This window comes from Pelmatolapia mariae, linkage group LG14 (assembly GCF_036321145.2).
Source record: "Pelmatolapia mariae isolate MD_Pm_ZW linkage group LG14, Pm_UMD_F_2, whole genome shotgun sequence".
Lineage (NCBI taxonomy): Eukaryota > Metazoa > Chordata > Actinopteri > Cichliformes > Cichlidae > Pelmatolapia > Pelmatolapia mariae.
The window spans coordinates 14,568,540-14,585,927 of record NC_086239.1 but is presented as its reverse complement, the minus strand read 5'-3'; the positions used below and the strand labels follow the sequence as shown (position 1 = coordinate 14,585,927).

At 40.8% G+C, this 17,388-nt stretch overlaps 1 protein-coding gene across 1 annotated transcript in view; it reads left to right on the top strand.

Annotated features, from left to right (window-relative positions):
- Nucleotides 1-17,388, top strand: part of lekr1 (Leucine-, glutamate- and lysine-rich protein 1) — a 95,402-nt gene that overhangs the window by 69,355 nt on the left and 8,659 nt on the right. The window contains exons 8-11 of the mRNA XM_063493441.1: nt 1,159-1,362; nt 8,099-8,174; nt 12,143-12,307; nt 15,829-16,032. Of these exons, the coding sequence (XP_063349511.1) occupies nt 1,159-1,362; nt 8,099-8,174; nt 12,143-12,307; nt 15,829-16,032 (649 nt within the window). The remainder of the gene's footprint in view (nt 1-1,158; nt 1,363-8,098; nt 8,175-12,142; nt 12,308-15,828; nt 16,033-17,388) is intronic.

The following is a 17,388-nucleotide window of genomic DNA, read 5'->3' as shown; positions in this document are numbered from 1 at the left end:
TCCAGTCAGAGAATGTTGCATATAATTGAATTTTTGCTTGATGCAATGTGCATAAAGTTAAAAGATTAAAACTAATAAAACAAGTTTTATAAAGAGACCAGTTACTCTTTATACTCTTTATAAAGAGTAACTGGATTACTTTCTTGGAGAAGTAATCAGTAATTAGTAACTAATTACTATTTTCAAGTAACTTGACCAACACTGCTCGGGACAAACTTTTAGGAAACATAAAAACTTTGAGCATCATTTTCTAATTGGTGCATGGAAACGTTCTTACCCTGCACAAAGGACAAGGAAGACGTGATCTATCAGCCCCGAATAGAAACTCCTCATATGAAATTGAAAAAAAAACCTGACTCTCCAGCACCCATAGCACAGTGCCAAGAAATTAGACTCTGAGTGATGACATCTGGCAATGATTGAAGTCCTTTTTAATGGAAGATAATAACATTTAAGATATGATAAGAGGTAATGGAATATGTACGTTTGCAGTTATGTGGGCATTGCACCAGTCTATTGAGCTGAAGACAGAGCTGAGTGTAAACATGAAGCTCGTCGATCTACGTCCCCACCTTCACCCATGGTCACGAGCCAAAAGAATGGGATCGTGGATACAAGTGGCGCAAATGAGCTTCCTCCATAGCGTGGCTATGCTTTCCCTCAGCTGTAGTATTTATTTTCTTTACATGCCTGCTTTTGTAGTCATGAACACAGTGTTTTAGACAGCTGTATATAATGTCCAAAAGGCAATAATAATAATTATATTGATTATTGTTGTTATTAGTAGCAGTAGTAGTAGTAGGCTTAGACTTGTGTTTAAATTCCAGCCGCTGGTATTTGTTCGTACGCACCGTCAGGTAACTTATAAATTTGTTCCTAAAGTACGAACAAATTCATGGCCAAAAATATTGATAAATCATAGATTTGTGTATACACACTGTTAGTAAATGAGGCCCAATGAACTTTAAAAGTCCCTCTTTTTTCTCACCTGCTGGATTCCTGACTTTTGGAAGTCTGATAAGGTTGGAGAATGAACGGCTTCTCTCTTATCTAACAGACTGTCCTTGGTGCTTACACAGACCGGTTGACCTGTCAGTACAGAGCTGAAAAGCAAACCTTGCCATGTGTGCACGCTCATCTTATGTGTCTTTTTCATAGGTTACAGGTGGAGCTGGAGGAGAAACATGAGAGGTTGTTGTCATGCCAACAGAGATGTGATGCCATGCAGAAGCAGCTGTTGTCTCGCAGTCAGAGAGAGGAGCAGATGAACTGGAAGTACTTTGCAGCTGCAGAGGAAGTGACACAACTAAGGAGAGCTCTGGAGAATACAGAGCAGGAAACAAGAGAGCTGAAGAAAGAAAGGTGATGACTGTGACTTCTGTTCTATTCTATTGTATTCTATTCTATTCTGTAGTTCATCATTTTGCAGCATAGGTGCTAACTTTGATCTATAAAAGTGCTGCCAGTGAAACAAACAGCAGTAATTCAATCTTATCAGAGTTTGTAACAGAGACACAGTGTGGAGAAAAAGCAACCAATTTTAGGAGTTACAGATACACAAAAAAGTAAGACAATTGTGGGACAGGGGTGTGCCGTGGGAAGGAGACATGGGGCCCCATAGCTCGGGTGGTATACTGTAGCATTTTTCATCTTCACACCTATAAAGTTTCATGACTCACACAGACACAGATTCACAAGGTGAAAATGATATCACCCTCTCTGTGGCTGCTGGTGAAATGTCGTGAAACAAAAGCCCTTTATTTTTTTCTTGCTGCAGACAACTTAACCACCTCCACCGACCTCCAGCGACCCATGAAAGGACACGCAGTTCTCTGGTCTTTCTCACCCTTTTCACATTACAGACTTTTGCTACACATCTGCAGCATCTGTCTTATCACCACTCCTTCTGTGCTTCCACTTAGAGCGCTACCTGGGTCCAGCTTTATCCCCTGTTGACGCACACCCACAGGCACACATTCCTCTCTACAGTATGTGCTGCACATTATCCCCCTTCCAGCACTTTTATTGCCTGATTTGAGCAGAAACACTCGTCATAGTTCTGTACTCAGCGTCCTCTTTAGAGCAAGTATCATTCACCCAAACACACATGTATCCATCTATCCAACTCATTTATTTTATCTAACATTCACATGGATGCCTCGAAAGCAACTCGAGGTTCACTCTGGCCCAAGGAGAGATTGACCATCTGATTGGTAGATAGCCTGCTGTACCATCTGAGCCACAGGCTGTGCTTGCTAGTTTACTATGTAATAATCCTTTGTCTGCTTGTAAGGATTCAAATCATCTTTAATATATATCACTTTTCTATTCCTACTGACCGCTCAGAGCAGCCTACACTACATGTAGTAGTACAGTAGAGGAACTATAGGCACTTTATTTATGCTTTATGGTATATGCAAAGCCATTTAGTGAGCATATGTGAAAAAGGACTAAAAAACGAGATTGAAAGTAAAAGTGGCAGCTGTGTAATAAAGACAGCCAAATTACTGCTACTACTCAGTCGCAGCAGCAAGGATAATTCACCCCCATTATCTCTACGTTAACTCGGAACGGCAGCTCTTTAAATAGCTGCCGATGAAAAGCAGTTGTGAAGTGACAGTGAAAGGGCAATCTTAGCAGCCGGCAGGCAAAATTTTCCCCAGGCCAGAGTAAGATTGAGGGGGTGGTGAAATTGCAGGGATGGACAAGAAGGTCAGTACAGAGGGACGGTGAAGAGAGCAGAAGGAGGCAGGAAAAAAGAGAACAAATTATGGAGAAAGTGAGGATAGAAAGTAGGAAAGGAGAGTGAAAGAGAGAGGGAGGTAGGAGGCTAGGAGTGTTTCAGGGAGGAGGGATGGAGACCGTGACTGTGGTTTCGGTGGTTACTTCACACACTGTCTGGCTTTCGCATGCACACAGCATGGGTCACAGGGGCCGCACACAATCTACACACTCACTCATACACTCACACACACACGAAACTTGACAGCGTGCCCTTGATTCAGTCTAACTGACACAAAGTTTAAAACAGAGAGACGGAGCGGAGAGGGAAAGTGGAGGGAGAAGGAGGAAAGAAAAAGTGGCAGAAAGCGGGTTCAGAGTGAAAGATTTAAAAGTCAAGAGAGGTCAGGAGTATCCGTGTGCTTCCTCATCCATAAATGGGTGAGGGCTTGTTTCAAGTGGTTTCAAGCTGCAGAGTTTTCGTGACAAATATGAACTCGAGAGCAAACTCTTTCTAGCCCCACAGAGAAGCGGTTTTAACGCCTCTGGCTTTTTTTTATATAGGCTAATAAAAGAATAGAGGAGATTTATTTCAACCACACATCTAAGATATCGCCTTCATCTGTGTTTACCCTTCTCTCTCGCTGTCGTTTTTTTTTTTTTAAGCTCGTCTCTTGGTGTACTCTTGATCTTCGAACTGTTTTCTTGGGTGGAAAGTATTATATCATCCTTGTCTGGTTTTTGACATTTATTATGGCTCTCCCTCCTTTTTTTTTATTAACAGTTCATAAATTGCTATTGCTGTAAATTTATGTCAAATTTTTCTTTACAAGGCAGCCCATTTGTGCTTTGAAAGCTTGAAAGCTTTGAAAGTGTGTGTGAGTGTGGGAAGATTCTCGCCTTTGAAATCTTCATCATCTTTCCAGGTGGAGAGTGGTGTCCCTGAGGATGTATTATGTCAGCAGAGATCTGTGTTAGCTGTTGATCCACTTTGTTTATTCACAAGCACGCAAAAAAAAGGAAAAAAAAGGTGGAAATTGCCTTTGTGATGTGCGGACAGTTCAATTTCTTTGTCTGTGTGTGCACACAGATTTTATCAGCAGAAGTAGGCAAATAGAGTGTGCCTTTTGATGAGGCAGCACCCACTGCACACAGCCGCTCACACACACACGCACACACACACACACACACACACACACACACACACACACACACACACACACACATACACTCTGCACAAAAACACATTTGCCTGTCCTTAAAAGCAGCCTGGCGTGTGAGTGAATGAGAGAGTGTTCCCGGATTTTCCCATCATTCCTCCCTGTAATCCCCCCAGACCTCCTTCTGAGGGCTGAACTTGCACGCTCACGCTTCGAAGGGGGTCACACATGCCAACACACACACACACACACACACACGCACGCACTCACTGCAAATTTAAAATGTCTGATACACTGCATAGCTGCGGGGGTCTACTTATTTGATAATCAGAGGGGAATTATATCTGACAGTGAAACACATGCACACGCTGCTGAAAACACTCACATAAAGACATACACAAATATTGTATGCATCAGCAGTTTCTTACATATTAAGTCTTCAGCTTCATGAAACTGTCAGATCCTCACTTGGAGGGTTCTTCTTCTTCACCAGCTGAACTGAAAAACATCTGCAGGCTCTGTGCTTTAGAAAACACACATACTCAGAACAGGCAAAAAAAAAAGTCCTTTTCTCAATATACTGAGTATGCAATGAAATGTACTTCTCTAAACAGTTGCATGTGAGCACCATGGACAAATGACACCAATCCTTGCTTCTCAGTCAGTTATCAGTCAGCGAACATTTAAACTGACTCCAGGAATATGCTTTGATTAGATTAACGATATTTAAGCTGTTTGAAATATGACCACCTTGTCAGTGCTGCCCAGAGCGCTGCAGCGACGCTGAAACGACCAAATATAACTTAATCTGCACTTGGGTTCCTAATTTATTGGACAAACACACAGTTTTTCTCTCTGTTCAATTAAGATGTGACTGAATGCTGACCTTTAGCATTTTTATGCACAGTCCTTTCATTTTTCATGCAGAGGCTTAAAAATAATTGAATTCTAGGACCAATTTTCATCACCAAATGCTGTGTTTCCTACCTTGAGATGCTCTTCTAGACTTTTACTGCAGCAACCTTCAGTGGCTGCTCTCTTAATTCAGTTTTGTATTTAATAACTGAAAAGCTTCTTTATTGAGGGGAGATCAGGTGACTGACTTGGCCATTGGCCTGTCTTTGCCTTGAGAAACTCTTGGGTTGCTTTTGCAGCATGATTTGAGTCATTATTCATTTATACCGTGAAGTGCTGCCCAGTCAGTTTTGCAGCATTTGGCTGAACCTGAGCAGAGAGTACAGCCCTGTACACTTCACACTTTCTTCTGCTCTTTCTATCAGCACTCATATCACCAATAAACACTGGTGACCCGGTTCAGACTCTTTTAGATGTTTAGTAAAGTCTAATCTGACTTTTTTGTTATTGAGTGTAATCAGTGGTTTGTACTTGTAAATTTCTCTTTCCTGTAAACTCTGACAGTGACATTCCTGCCTCCTTGTGCATCGTATTGACTTTGCTAGAAGTTGTGAAGTTGTTTTTCTTAGTCATGGAAATAATTTTGTCATCATCCACTTTAGTCTTCTGGTCTTTTAGGCCTTTTGGTGATGCTGAGCTGCTCAGAGAATTCATTCTTTTTAAAAAATGAACCTGATTGTTGTTTTTTCCTAAAGTTTCTGTCTGACAGGTTTATTTTGTTTTTTCAGCCTAATGATAGCCTCCCTCACTTGCACTGACATCTCTTTGGTTCTCGGTGAAATGCTCTAAAATACTAATTCAACACTTTGAATTATCTAAAGATATTTTATCTGCATCATTCATCATGAAATACCAAGGCCATGAAACTGTCAGATGTCCAGTTACCTTTGACCCTTTGACAGTGGGGCACTGTGTATAAAAGATGACTGTAATTCCTAAACACTCTGAGCATTTTTGTAAACCGCACTTCAGCCACACTCCTTATTGTTTGATTTAATATCCACTGTGGTGGTGTACAGAGGCAAAACAGCAAAACTCTGTTTTTGTCCAACAAATAATGGACCTGACTGTAATTAGCTCTCACCATTGCTTCGACAACAAAGGCTTTCTTGTTCTTCACACTCAAACAGGCACAACTATTGATCGAAGATTTATATGATTACATTTATGTAATTATTGACCCAAACCAAGAGGCTGTTGAGCTCTGGGTTCTTCTTAGGAATTAAAGTGCTTCAGTGGGTGTTGTATGTGGATTACAAATATCATATATCGTATTCTTAACATTTGTGACTTTACGCAGTTCAGTTCAATAAGGAGAAATCATTAGAAGGAACTGAACGTGATTTATTGATATACAGAATTCAGTTGTGCTGTTTGGTGATTACACTCCAATGGCCCATCACAGCAGAATGAAATCCCCTACACACACACACACACACACACACACACACACACACACACACACACACACACACACACACACACCCAAGAGTCTGCATCTATTTTTATGCTTCATTGTGTGTGTGTGTGTGTGTGTGTGTGTGTGTGTGTGTGTGTGTGTGTGTGTGTGTGTGTGTGTGTGTGGTGAGTAGGCTGATGCGATTAGCCAGACCCAGTGGAGTGAATAATATTGTGTCTGGCCCGAGCAGAAAGAGATGGAATATAGCTGTTGCTCTTTATTATTATACTGTAGTTCGTCTACTCCACAATCAGATATGCACAGAGTCATCTGTGTGCGTGCTTCTACACACAGCCATCGTACAAGACTTTTCTTTGCCCGATGATGCCGCTTACATGCATGAGACACTTTGTTAATCTTTGTTACGCATGCATGAGTTCTCATGCCACTTTGTGTGTGTGTGTGTGTGTGTGTTTGAGTGTGTGTGAATGTGCGGCAGCATGCTTGATGTTATTGATATGATTTATGTTTTATGCCATTTTGACCAGTGTTTTGAATTTTCGTGCATTTTTGATCATTCTGTGTTATTTTTGAGTTCTCTATGGTTCCTAGGTTATTCCGGTCAGTATGGTTTATTAGATTTCCCCTCGTGTCTCCCTCTGTGTATCTGTGAGTTCTTGTGCCTCGTTTCCCCTCGTGTTTTATTCCATGTTTCCCCAGCCCGTCATGTCTGTGTCTCCCTCCTGCTCCTCCGTGTTCTCTCTCCCCCTCCAGCCTGCATCTCAGTGTACTTCCTGTTTTACTTTGATAGTCTCCCATCAGTGTAGGTCGTGTTGTGTTTGGTCCTGCCCCGTCTAGTTATGATTATTCATGTCAGCTGCGTTCCTTGTGTGCTCCCACGTCCCGCATTATCTTTCTGTATGTTTATGTCCGCGTCTCCCTCAGTCCTTTGTCGCATCCTCCCTCTTGGCTGTGTTTCCTTGTGTGCCTCCCCGTGTGATTAGTTATGTATTTTCCCTGTTTAGTTTTGTACCGTTTTGCCTTTTTTCCCAGCAATAAAGCTGTGTTTTTGAGTTCACGTTCCGCTCCTGTGAGTTTTGCATTTGGGTTCTCACCTTCCTGCACACAGCTAGTTCATGACAATTCAATATTCATATGTGTCTACAGGATCACTGCTTTTTGTTTGGTATTAGTTTCTAAGCCTTAATGTTGCCCCAGGTTCTCTCAGAGAGCCTTTTCTACAAATTACTCTGTATAAACATTTGCAAGAAAAAAAAAGAAGGCAAAAAAAAAGCTCAGCTTGTCTCACTGTGGCCTTGAATTTATGCTCCTTCACATCTTATCAGGCAGACCAGCTGCTGAAGTGACATATAATATTTGGACACAAGATCAACAAATCAATGAGGTTTACCCTTTCTAGCTGTCTCCGCTTTATCTCCCACACTTTCTTTCTTTCTTTCTTTCTTAGACTTCACACACACAGTTTTTGAGCTTTTATGTCTGTAGCATGTCTGTGGTATGTGGGCTGTAGATGGTTTATGTGTGTATTTTGTTTTTTCATTTACACAGTGAGCGGGGGGAGTCTTTGTTAAAGTCAAAAGCAGCCAGGGACTGTGAGTGCATTATTTGGTCTCAGACAGTTGGTCAAATTTTTGTCACTACAGTCTGGTTTTACAAACAGATGGCTGCTATTTCTGCTGTATCGAGTAAGGAAGGAAGTTATCTTGTCCTAGGGCTTCAGATGTTGCAGTTGAACTGATGATATGTTGTCTCCCCCACAGTGGATGCTTGTTTAATGTTGCCCTATTTACATAAAAGGGAGAAAAATTGTATCACATGTGCAGTAGATCGTTTTTATTGCAAGGCAGGATATTTTTAATGAGTGAACTGTGCGTGTTTGCAGGGATGTTATGCTAGAATCTCATGGCAGAGCCCTGAATATGATGAAGGAAGACTTCACTCAGCAGCTGGCCACAAAGGTAAGTCTTTATCAGTATGAACAATAATCCTTTAAATACTGATACACAGCAATAAAGAATATGTTCAGCAGGTATGCACTAAGCCAGTTTGTGTAGTCATCCAGTTTTTGGGGTTTTTTTAAGCAGATTTTTATTTATTCCACCATTTATTTTCCAAAAATGCCCCATTTGTCTCCTTTCAAATGCTTGCACTGCACAGCGCCCTGAGCAGCCTGGCATCTTAAGATCATTTTGACGTGGTCAAGCATTTACATGAACACGGTGCAGCTGAATTATGTGGAAGAAAGATTAATACCAGTCCTGTAAAATAAACACCATCCTAGACGCATTGTCAGCAGCGGATGACTAGCGGTGTAATTTGTGCAATGCATTGTATTAATTTTGTATGATGAAATGAGTGCATCAGTTTACCGATGTCAGACATTCAGTTCCCGAGTGCTGAAGTAAACAGACGTTTAGGAGAGCGTCCAAGCTGTTGTCACAGTTCAGAGGAGTCTAATAGGGAGAATCCTGACTCACACAATGTGGACAACATTACGAGACACCAGGACCACCAGTCTGTTTAACACCAGATAAATTGAACACACAAACACGCACGCACACAAAACCAATCTGCCTTTTATTAGTCAAACAGTGCACTGTCTGCCTGTCTGGCGGCAAAAGTCACTGAGGTTTAGCTGTGTGTCACAACAAAGAGGGCATTTCACCAGAAAAAAGAAGGAAATTAAGCTGCTTTCTGTCTCGTTTCTTTCTTTTTTGCTTATGCTGATTAATGTTTATATGAGAAAATACGGATGCACAGTTAATACCACTGCAACTTTGCTCGAGAGCCATCACAAGCAAAGAAGCATGTTTGACTTGACGTATACACATCTCCATCACTACCTCAGGTCTTCTACACCCTTTAAACACATTTAACCCCAGAAATCGCATCACAGAAATCTTAGTCTTGAAGAAATCTGCTTGCAGCAATCAGAGAGAAACAGTATGACAGAACTGACTAAACAGGTTGCCTTACTCTAAAGTTATATTAAAAGCGATTTATAATGCTGCTGAAGTGTTCTCTCTGTTCAGTCCATAAAGACTCCGCCCTCCCGTCAGCCATTTCTCTCGTTAGAGCCATCTGTCTGTCTGTCAGAGGCACATCTGTTAAGAAGCTGAACGGAGAGTGCACGGACAATCTGTTTTCGCTAGGCTGACTAACAGCAGAAAATTACTAGACAAAAATAGTTTTCACGTAGGCTCGGCAGGAAGAAATCAGCGTTGTTGTTATGTATTGATTAACCGATCTTACAGCAAAGGCCTGCGGTGAAACCAAAAAGCTTGTAAAGTTGCAGGTTGCCTTTGAAGAGCCTTGTTCAGTCATTACAGAGCATGTTGAAAAGGTGTTTATTCAGAAAACCACTCAAGATAGACAATTGGCAATTGACTGGTAAGCAGTTTCAAGGCAAGGTGAGGCCTGTTCCCTGGTTATTTTATGAAAAATAAAGCAGGTATAATATCTATACTTGACTCAAAGTGTTACATTTTTTAATAGCTTTTCAGCTAACCCTGTCAGAGAGAGAAAAAGCTTTACAAGGGACTAAATCAACAATCTGGTTCATTCTTAAAATGAATTAATGCACTGAGCAGCTCAGCAACATCAAGAAGGCCAGAAAGACCACAGAAGATGACTAAAGTGCATGATGACAGAATTATTTCCGTTATTAAGAAAAACAGCTGCAAACCAAATCAAGAACACACCTAAAAGAGGTAGTAGTGTCATTGCCACCGTCTACAATCGAGAGACACCCTGTGAATGAAAATACAGCGAGTTTACAGCAAGGTGCAAACCACTGGTTAGACTTAAGAGCAAAAGGGCCAGATTAGACTTTACTAGAAAACATCTGAAAGAGCCTGCACAGCTCTGGAAAACATTCTTTGTACCGATGAAACCAAGATGAGGTCGGACAGCAAAGAATGGAGAAGAAGAAAAACATCGTATCATCTGTCAAACATGATGGAGTCATGTTATGTGCCCCTGCCAGTGGAACTGGGTCACTAGTGTTTATTGATAATGCGAGTGCTAATAAAATAATTTCTGAAGTATACAGGGCCATACTCTCCACTCAGATTCAACCAAATGCTGCAAAACTGACAGACAGTGCTTCACAGTACAAGTAATATGATGACTCAAAGCATACTGTGAAAACAACCCACGAGTTTCTCAACATAAGGAAATGGTTTCTGATCTTAACCCATCAAGCGTGGCTTGTAAGTTACTCGGCGTGGCTGCAGTACAGTCCTGACATCAGGACATCAGGACACAGTCATTGACTGGCCAAAGATTAACCTTCCAAGTATTAAAAACAATCCCTATATTTAAAACTATATTACTTTGTCTAATTAATTTTGAACCCTTGAACATGGGGGGCTGTGTATAAAAATGTCTTAATAAATTAATAAAGTCTTAATGCAAATTCCCAAACCCCTAGAATTAAAGCTAAAAGCCTCCACTTCAATCATATATAGATTATTTGACTTTAATCTACTGTGGTGTACAAACCACCAGCTGTATCTAGGCTGTCAATTTAAAATTAGTAATTTAAAATAATTACAGAATTGCTTTAGGCATTGTACTCCTAAGCCTCAACAAGTGCCGGGCACAAATATAACACTGGAACACACACACCACAAATACACATAGATGTGAAGACATTGACACATACTTTATTTGGACTAAAATACTTACAAAGACACACAAACACACACATCCATACGGGTTATTGTTCATTCTTGGCTTCCTGATTTCACATGAATTTATACCCATGAAAAGGAAGCGGCCACTATGGTGCGCTTTTTAAATACAAACGACAGCTGTGTACATACACACACACATACATACACTCGCTCACAAAAGGATATACACATACAAACCATCCATGCTCTTCACACGTACATTCAGCCAGCAAAGAGGAAGTGGTGTTTTCTCATTTCATCCAACACACGCAATCTTAGTCTCTCATACAGTTCAACAAACCAAAACCATAATATGCATGCACGCACAAGGTCAAATACACACATTTTCACACGCCAATCTGCCCTTTTTTTTCTCTCTGACACCCACAGCCACTATTTTTCTTGCACTTGAAGGCAAAAATGCACACAGACACATGCACCAGATAAACACATACAAAATCACAATGGTCCCAGTCCCTGGCGCTGGTGCACACTTTGTCTGATCTCTTTGCTGGTGGAAAGAAAACAAGGTGGCCTTGGCCAAGCCGGGCTAAAAATATGTCGCATGCAACTTTGGCCCCCGCTCTCAAAGCTGGTGTTTTATGTCCCAACAGTTCTTTTTTGGACTGCAACAGCATTGTGACAAGGCCAGTCACACTGCTATCATTGTAACACTGTAACAAAGCGTTCCTCTCACATAGTGTGAAAGGAGTTAGGACATTGTTTCTGTTTTGAGCTTGCATCACCACTGAACTGCAACACAGCATGGAACAATACAGCGTTTGTCAAAGTGTTTTATAAGATATTAGAAATTTAGTAGTAAAGAGGCAAATAAGAATCAAGGGAAACCACAGAGGAATTAAACACAACTTTGTGTGGGGTTTGCTGGCCAGACATCTTGATGTTGTATAAATATTTTTTACCCAGCTGTTTGATAACACCACTTTTATTATTTTCTGTGTGTCTCGAGCTTTTTCTTTCTTTTTTTTTTTTTGCACTGACAAAGCTGACAAAGCCTTGCGTGACGTTCCTCCTTCCTGTTTATATGATGAAGAACGCCACACTTGGTCTGAATCAGAGACCGGCCTGAGGATGTTCTTTGTCTCAATGACAAAGTCTCTTTCTGTTTTAATTAGCTTTGCTCTTGTGCAAGTGCAGTGCTGTTGTCATTATTGTATGCAAGAATAAACATATGTAGGCTGGTCTTGTGTAAATGTTTTTTGTGTGTGTGTTTGGCTTTAATTCTGTAGCTGACTGCTGCCCTAGAAGAGCAAAGATCCCAGAGTTCATTGCACCTGAGGGAGCAGATGGAGAAGCTTCGCCGGGAGATGGACCTAGAGCTGACAGTGGACAGGGAGAAGAGCCAGTTCATGCTTCTACAGTGTCAGCAAGACAGGTCCCAGCTTCAGCAGAAGGTGCATAGGTGTTAGGTGAACATGAGCGTTGTACACATCAAATTCCATTACATAAATAGGAGCAAAATGCATGCAGTTCTTAAAGCCTTTGTTCACAATATCAAGCTTTTGTGGTTGTCCTTTTCAATTTTGCCCCCCTTTATATCTCATCTTTCATTCACTGTATTATGAGAAAGAAATCAGAACAGATGGCACGCAGACAGATTATTCTGAAGTTGCAGATAAGAGGACAGAGCATGTGCTTTGCCGAGTACATCCATCGTTCTTGTGTTCTCTTTTGTAATTTGCCATCTGTCAACTTTTTCCTTTCTCTTTTGGCCATTTTACTTCCCTGTGTGTCTGTCTTTGTTTGTTTTCTCTCTGCGACTTTGTGGCCTCTAGAAATGTAAGACCAGGATCTGCTTGCACCAGCTTTTTGTAAAACTTTCAGTTTCTGGGTAAAGTTCTTCCTGAGTTCTTTGTGAGTAGTAACTCTTTTCAAAGTAGGGAATTTAGTACTCACTATGCGTGAAATTCAAGTTTTCACAGGACTTGGTAGCTTGTAGAACAAATTTTAGCAATAATAACTTGAAGTAATCTGTATGACTTCATCAGTGTCTCACGTCATTGTGGAGGAATTTTGGCCCAGTCTTCTTTTCAGTTCTTTGAGGTTTGCTGGCATTTGTTTATGCACAGCTCTCTTAAGGTCCCGCACCAGCATTTCAGTCAGGCTGAGGCCTGGACTTTGACTGGGCCATTGCAACACTTTGATTATTTTCTTTTTCAGTCATCCTGTTGTAGAGTTGCTGCTGTCCATGGGATCGTTGTCCTGTTTATGACCCAGTTTCAGCCAAACTTTAGCTCCTCTAACATTTGACTCTAGAATACTTTGGTGTACAGAGGAGTTTGTGATTGACTAAGACTGCAGGGGACCAGTTCCTGTGGTTGCAAAACAAGCACAAGTTGTCACGTCTCCACTACTCTTCTTGATAGTTGATATGAGGTGTTTGTGCTGATATGTTCGCTCTGTGTTTGTTTTTCTCCAAACGAGGTGCTGTGCATTATGGCCAAACATCTCCACTTTGTTCTCATATGTCCAAAGGACATTGTTGACATTCAAGTCTCGAGATTTGTTTGGATGAACTTTGTAAAAGTAAGCGGTGGTGCCATGCTCTTTTTTAGAGAGAAGAGGCTTTCTCCTGGCAATACTTCCAAACAGGCCATGGTTGTTCATCTGTTCAAGTGCATTTGATTATTGGCACCTGGCTGTTACTTTCCCTCTTAGGTCCCAGTCAGTCAAGCCTAAAAACCGGTTGGTGAGCCCTGGGGCTCTCCATTCACTGAGAAATAATGTGTATTCCCTAACCAGTCAGCAAGTGGTTGTTGGAAGTTGCTGACTTTGACGTGGTGAAAACGTCCTTGCAGCTGCTTTGGTCACTAGCAGATTATCTGCTGACTTGTCTGCAAACACACGCCAACTACTTACCCTAGCAAGAGTTAAACTTGAAGAAGTGTGACACAAACCAGAAACAGAGAAACTTGGTGTGCCTTTTGAAATTTGTTGTTTGCAGATTTAAGGCACAACTTTTACTTTGAAAGTGAATGACTGCTTGGTCAGTAGTTGGCGAGTATTAGCAGACACTCTCCCGCGCAAACTTTGGGCGAGTGCAGTAAGCTGCTGGTAATTGCAAGAATGTTTTCAGTGGAGTGGTATTTACCTCTTTGCAACCAATTTTACCTAGTGACTGCCAGGAACGTCCAACAACCACTCATCAGCTTATCACTGACTGATCTCTAGGCCTTTGTGGATGAGGCTTTTGCAATTGATTTCACACCAACTGCTGGTAAACACTTACAAACAATCTGAGAATATGGTTTTTGTTTACCAAGGTCTCTAGGCCTGTGTGACTCAGGCTGTAAATCATATGAAAAGAATTAAGGGTATACTTCGTTTTTCACACAGTGCTTCTGAATTTTGTCTTATTTTTGTAAATAAATACTGATGTGGTGTAATAGATCATGTGTTGTTGTGTTGTTGTCTGAGGTTTTGTATTTAAATTTACCTCATTTTAAGGACCTGATAGCTTATGTAAAACCTTAGAAAGATGGTGTACTTTCTTTTTGACATGGCCTTAATTTCAAGAAAATATTTGCAGACATTTGAGCATTAATTAGTAGTTAATTCGTAATCTAGTCAAGTTATAGTAACAATGTGACTAAACTAATGTTTCAAAATAGTGGTAACTTTTTTCTAGTGTGGGCTAAAAAGAAGCAAATTAACCACTAAATTTGGGAACTTGTCGAAGTTCCTCTAGCTGTTTATGAGGCTTGCATAACAATAAGGAGTAAAAATAAAGAGTCTTAAACCATTTCTGTATTGGGACTGTATCAGTTCCTTAATAGCTTGTAGGACGTCTTCATTGAATAGCTCGCTTCAGTTCATGCCACAGCTTGCATGTCATTTTCATGCAAGTCTCAGTTAGTCTTTGAAAACATGAGTTTTCTTCATTCTGACGTTGATTTACTTTTGTGATGGTTGTTATAGGTGATTGACTGCAGAACACTCACCTGTTGTGTTACGTCACCCTTTTTTTTCCTTCCTGGTGGCCCTCTATTAATACCATCTGTACCACGCCGAACAGTGAAATTTATGGAGATGGATGTACTGCTTGTCCACATATTTTAGAAAAAGTATCAAAAATGCAATTCCAACCTCTATGTAGCATTGGACATAGGCACAAACATATCCAACAGTGTGTGCTGCAGCCCCTGTGAGTCAATCACAAGTAGGAACCAGGTCTGTCTGAATTGTTGATGAGTTGTTTTTAGACCAAGAAGACAGTGTACAATGTTAAACTGTATTACAGAATATCTAGGGCACACTGAGGAAGTGTAAATCCACCTCTTAATTAATTAAAAAAAAAACAATTTTTCCATATAAAGCTTGATACCTGACTGTTAATGTTGGAAAGGAAAGATTCTGTTGATTTTCTGTGTCAGATTTTAAATCCAGATGTTGGATATGTGATAACAGTAGATGATGACGTGCGGGTTAGCAGGCTTCCCACACCCAAAAATATATATCCGCCCACATTTAAACTGCTGATGGTAGGAGACAACAATAAAAGAGAAAGCAATACACAAACCAGTGTCAAGATCACAAATTTGACAAGCAGTGAATATGCCCAGTGTAGTAAAATGCTAAATTCCCCCCTCAAGCCCTTCAGCTCCTACTGTGTCTGTCACTGCTAATTCCCTTCCTGCCCACTTCTGGAACAAAGTCTAGACGAGGTCAAAGAAAACATGTTGTCCCCAATATATGAAGCAGAAATGCTTGAAGCTTTTGCATTTTTATGTCACCTCGATTTCCCCATAATCCCTGAAAGACATTTTAATGAGTCCGTTTGAAATCCACAAAATGCCAGACAGCATCATTTAAACAGACCCACATCTCAAAACCCTCCTGTCCTGCTTAAACAGTCTTTTGTTTACTATAAGTAACTGTTTTTTATTCATGGATTAAAACATGTCTTGTTTTGCAGTTGGAGAAGAGTGAAATGAAACTGCGGGAACTGCAAGAGGTACTGCAGCAAGAGTGGAGGAGCAGGGAGGACAAGAGGAGAACCCAATGTGAGGAGAGGAGGAGAAAAGAGGAGGAGATACACCGACAGGCGATGGCGAATCTGGTCCAGGCTAAAGCAGCGATAAAGCTGATGACTGAGAAGAATGCTGAACTACAAGAAGAGGTGTGTGCATGGTTTGTCTAACCATGGATGGAACCGTGGAAGGTTTCTCAGTATTTTGGTCTTCAGATGAATATAAAACAGAAAGTGTGCATTTGCGAACAAAGACATTTGCCTTAGCTTCACTTGTTCGTGTGCAATCCCTATTCACACAGGGCCGGATCGCATTAATTAAGCGCATATTTACATTAGCTTGATCACAGCCAGAGGCAGTGAGTGAGAAAGTTTAAGATGAAGAGAGAGCGAGAGAAGCGAGAGACAGACAGAGTTCATATTTGCTTTGGCAGCAGAGCGCGCAGTGTTGGATTTCTGTGCCAGTACGCTTCAAAATGGAGTCGAATTAAATTGCGAAGCAGCACATAAAGAGATGGAAGCAGCGCAAAGAGGAAGCAGGATGGGGCGTGCATATAAAAAGTTCAAATGGAGGAATGAATAAAAGAAGGCCACTGTGTGTGCATGTGTTTGAGGGAATGAATGAAAGATAGCGCGGGAGCAAACTTTATGAACAAGAACAAAGACGGGACAGGAAGGAGAGCTTCCTGTAGTGATGAGCTTGACTTTGCCAAACATTCTGTGTGTGTGTGTGTGTGTGTGTGTGTGTGTGTGTTCACACATGGGGGCCATTCTTGAGAGGAGCAGCGTGTTTGTGTGTGCTTGTTTATTCTTCGACTTTATTTTTTTATATGTTTTTGGTAGCTTTTGTGTCTGTGTGTTATTCGTTCTGTCTGTAAACACCATAGCTGAGAGTTTTGAGTGAATTCTGATGAAACTTTGTGGGGGTGGGGTCCTGTTAACAGTCTACTAAAATTTGGCCTGAATCCACCAAGGTCTTAAAGGTCAACTTCATGATTTACTGGCCAGAATTGACAAAAAGCCATACAGCCTCAATAACATTGATTCTTGCAGTGTGGTCTGTATTGTCATAGATAGTAATGTATACAGATTTAAAATATTTGATATCTGACCTCCAAGGTTCATAGATCGATCTGATGGTCAAAGTGATAATAAAGCCATATAGAGATTTTTAAAATTATGTTTCTTGACCTCTGACCTCTTCTTCAAGGTCAAATAAGGTCAAACTTTCATACTTTTAAAAATCTGCTGCCTTCTTTTGTATTGGCAACATTTAGGAAATGATACTGGTACATGGGTATTCTAAATATCACATTATAGCTGACCTCTGACCTCAATTTTTCACTCCAGAAATATACTGCAGTGTAATATTATATAACAAGCTCATGTTATTCATGTCTAGTTATTTACAAATCAATGCATATTATCCATTACCTACTCCTACATAACGTATGTGTAATCAAAGTAAACATCTATCATGCGGCCCTTATCTGATTTTTAATGCAC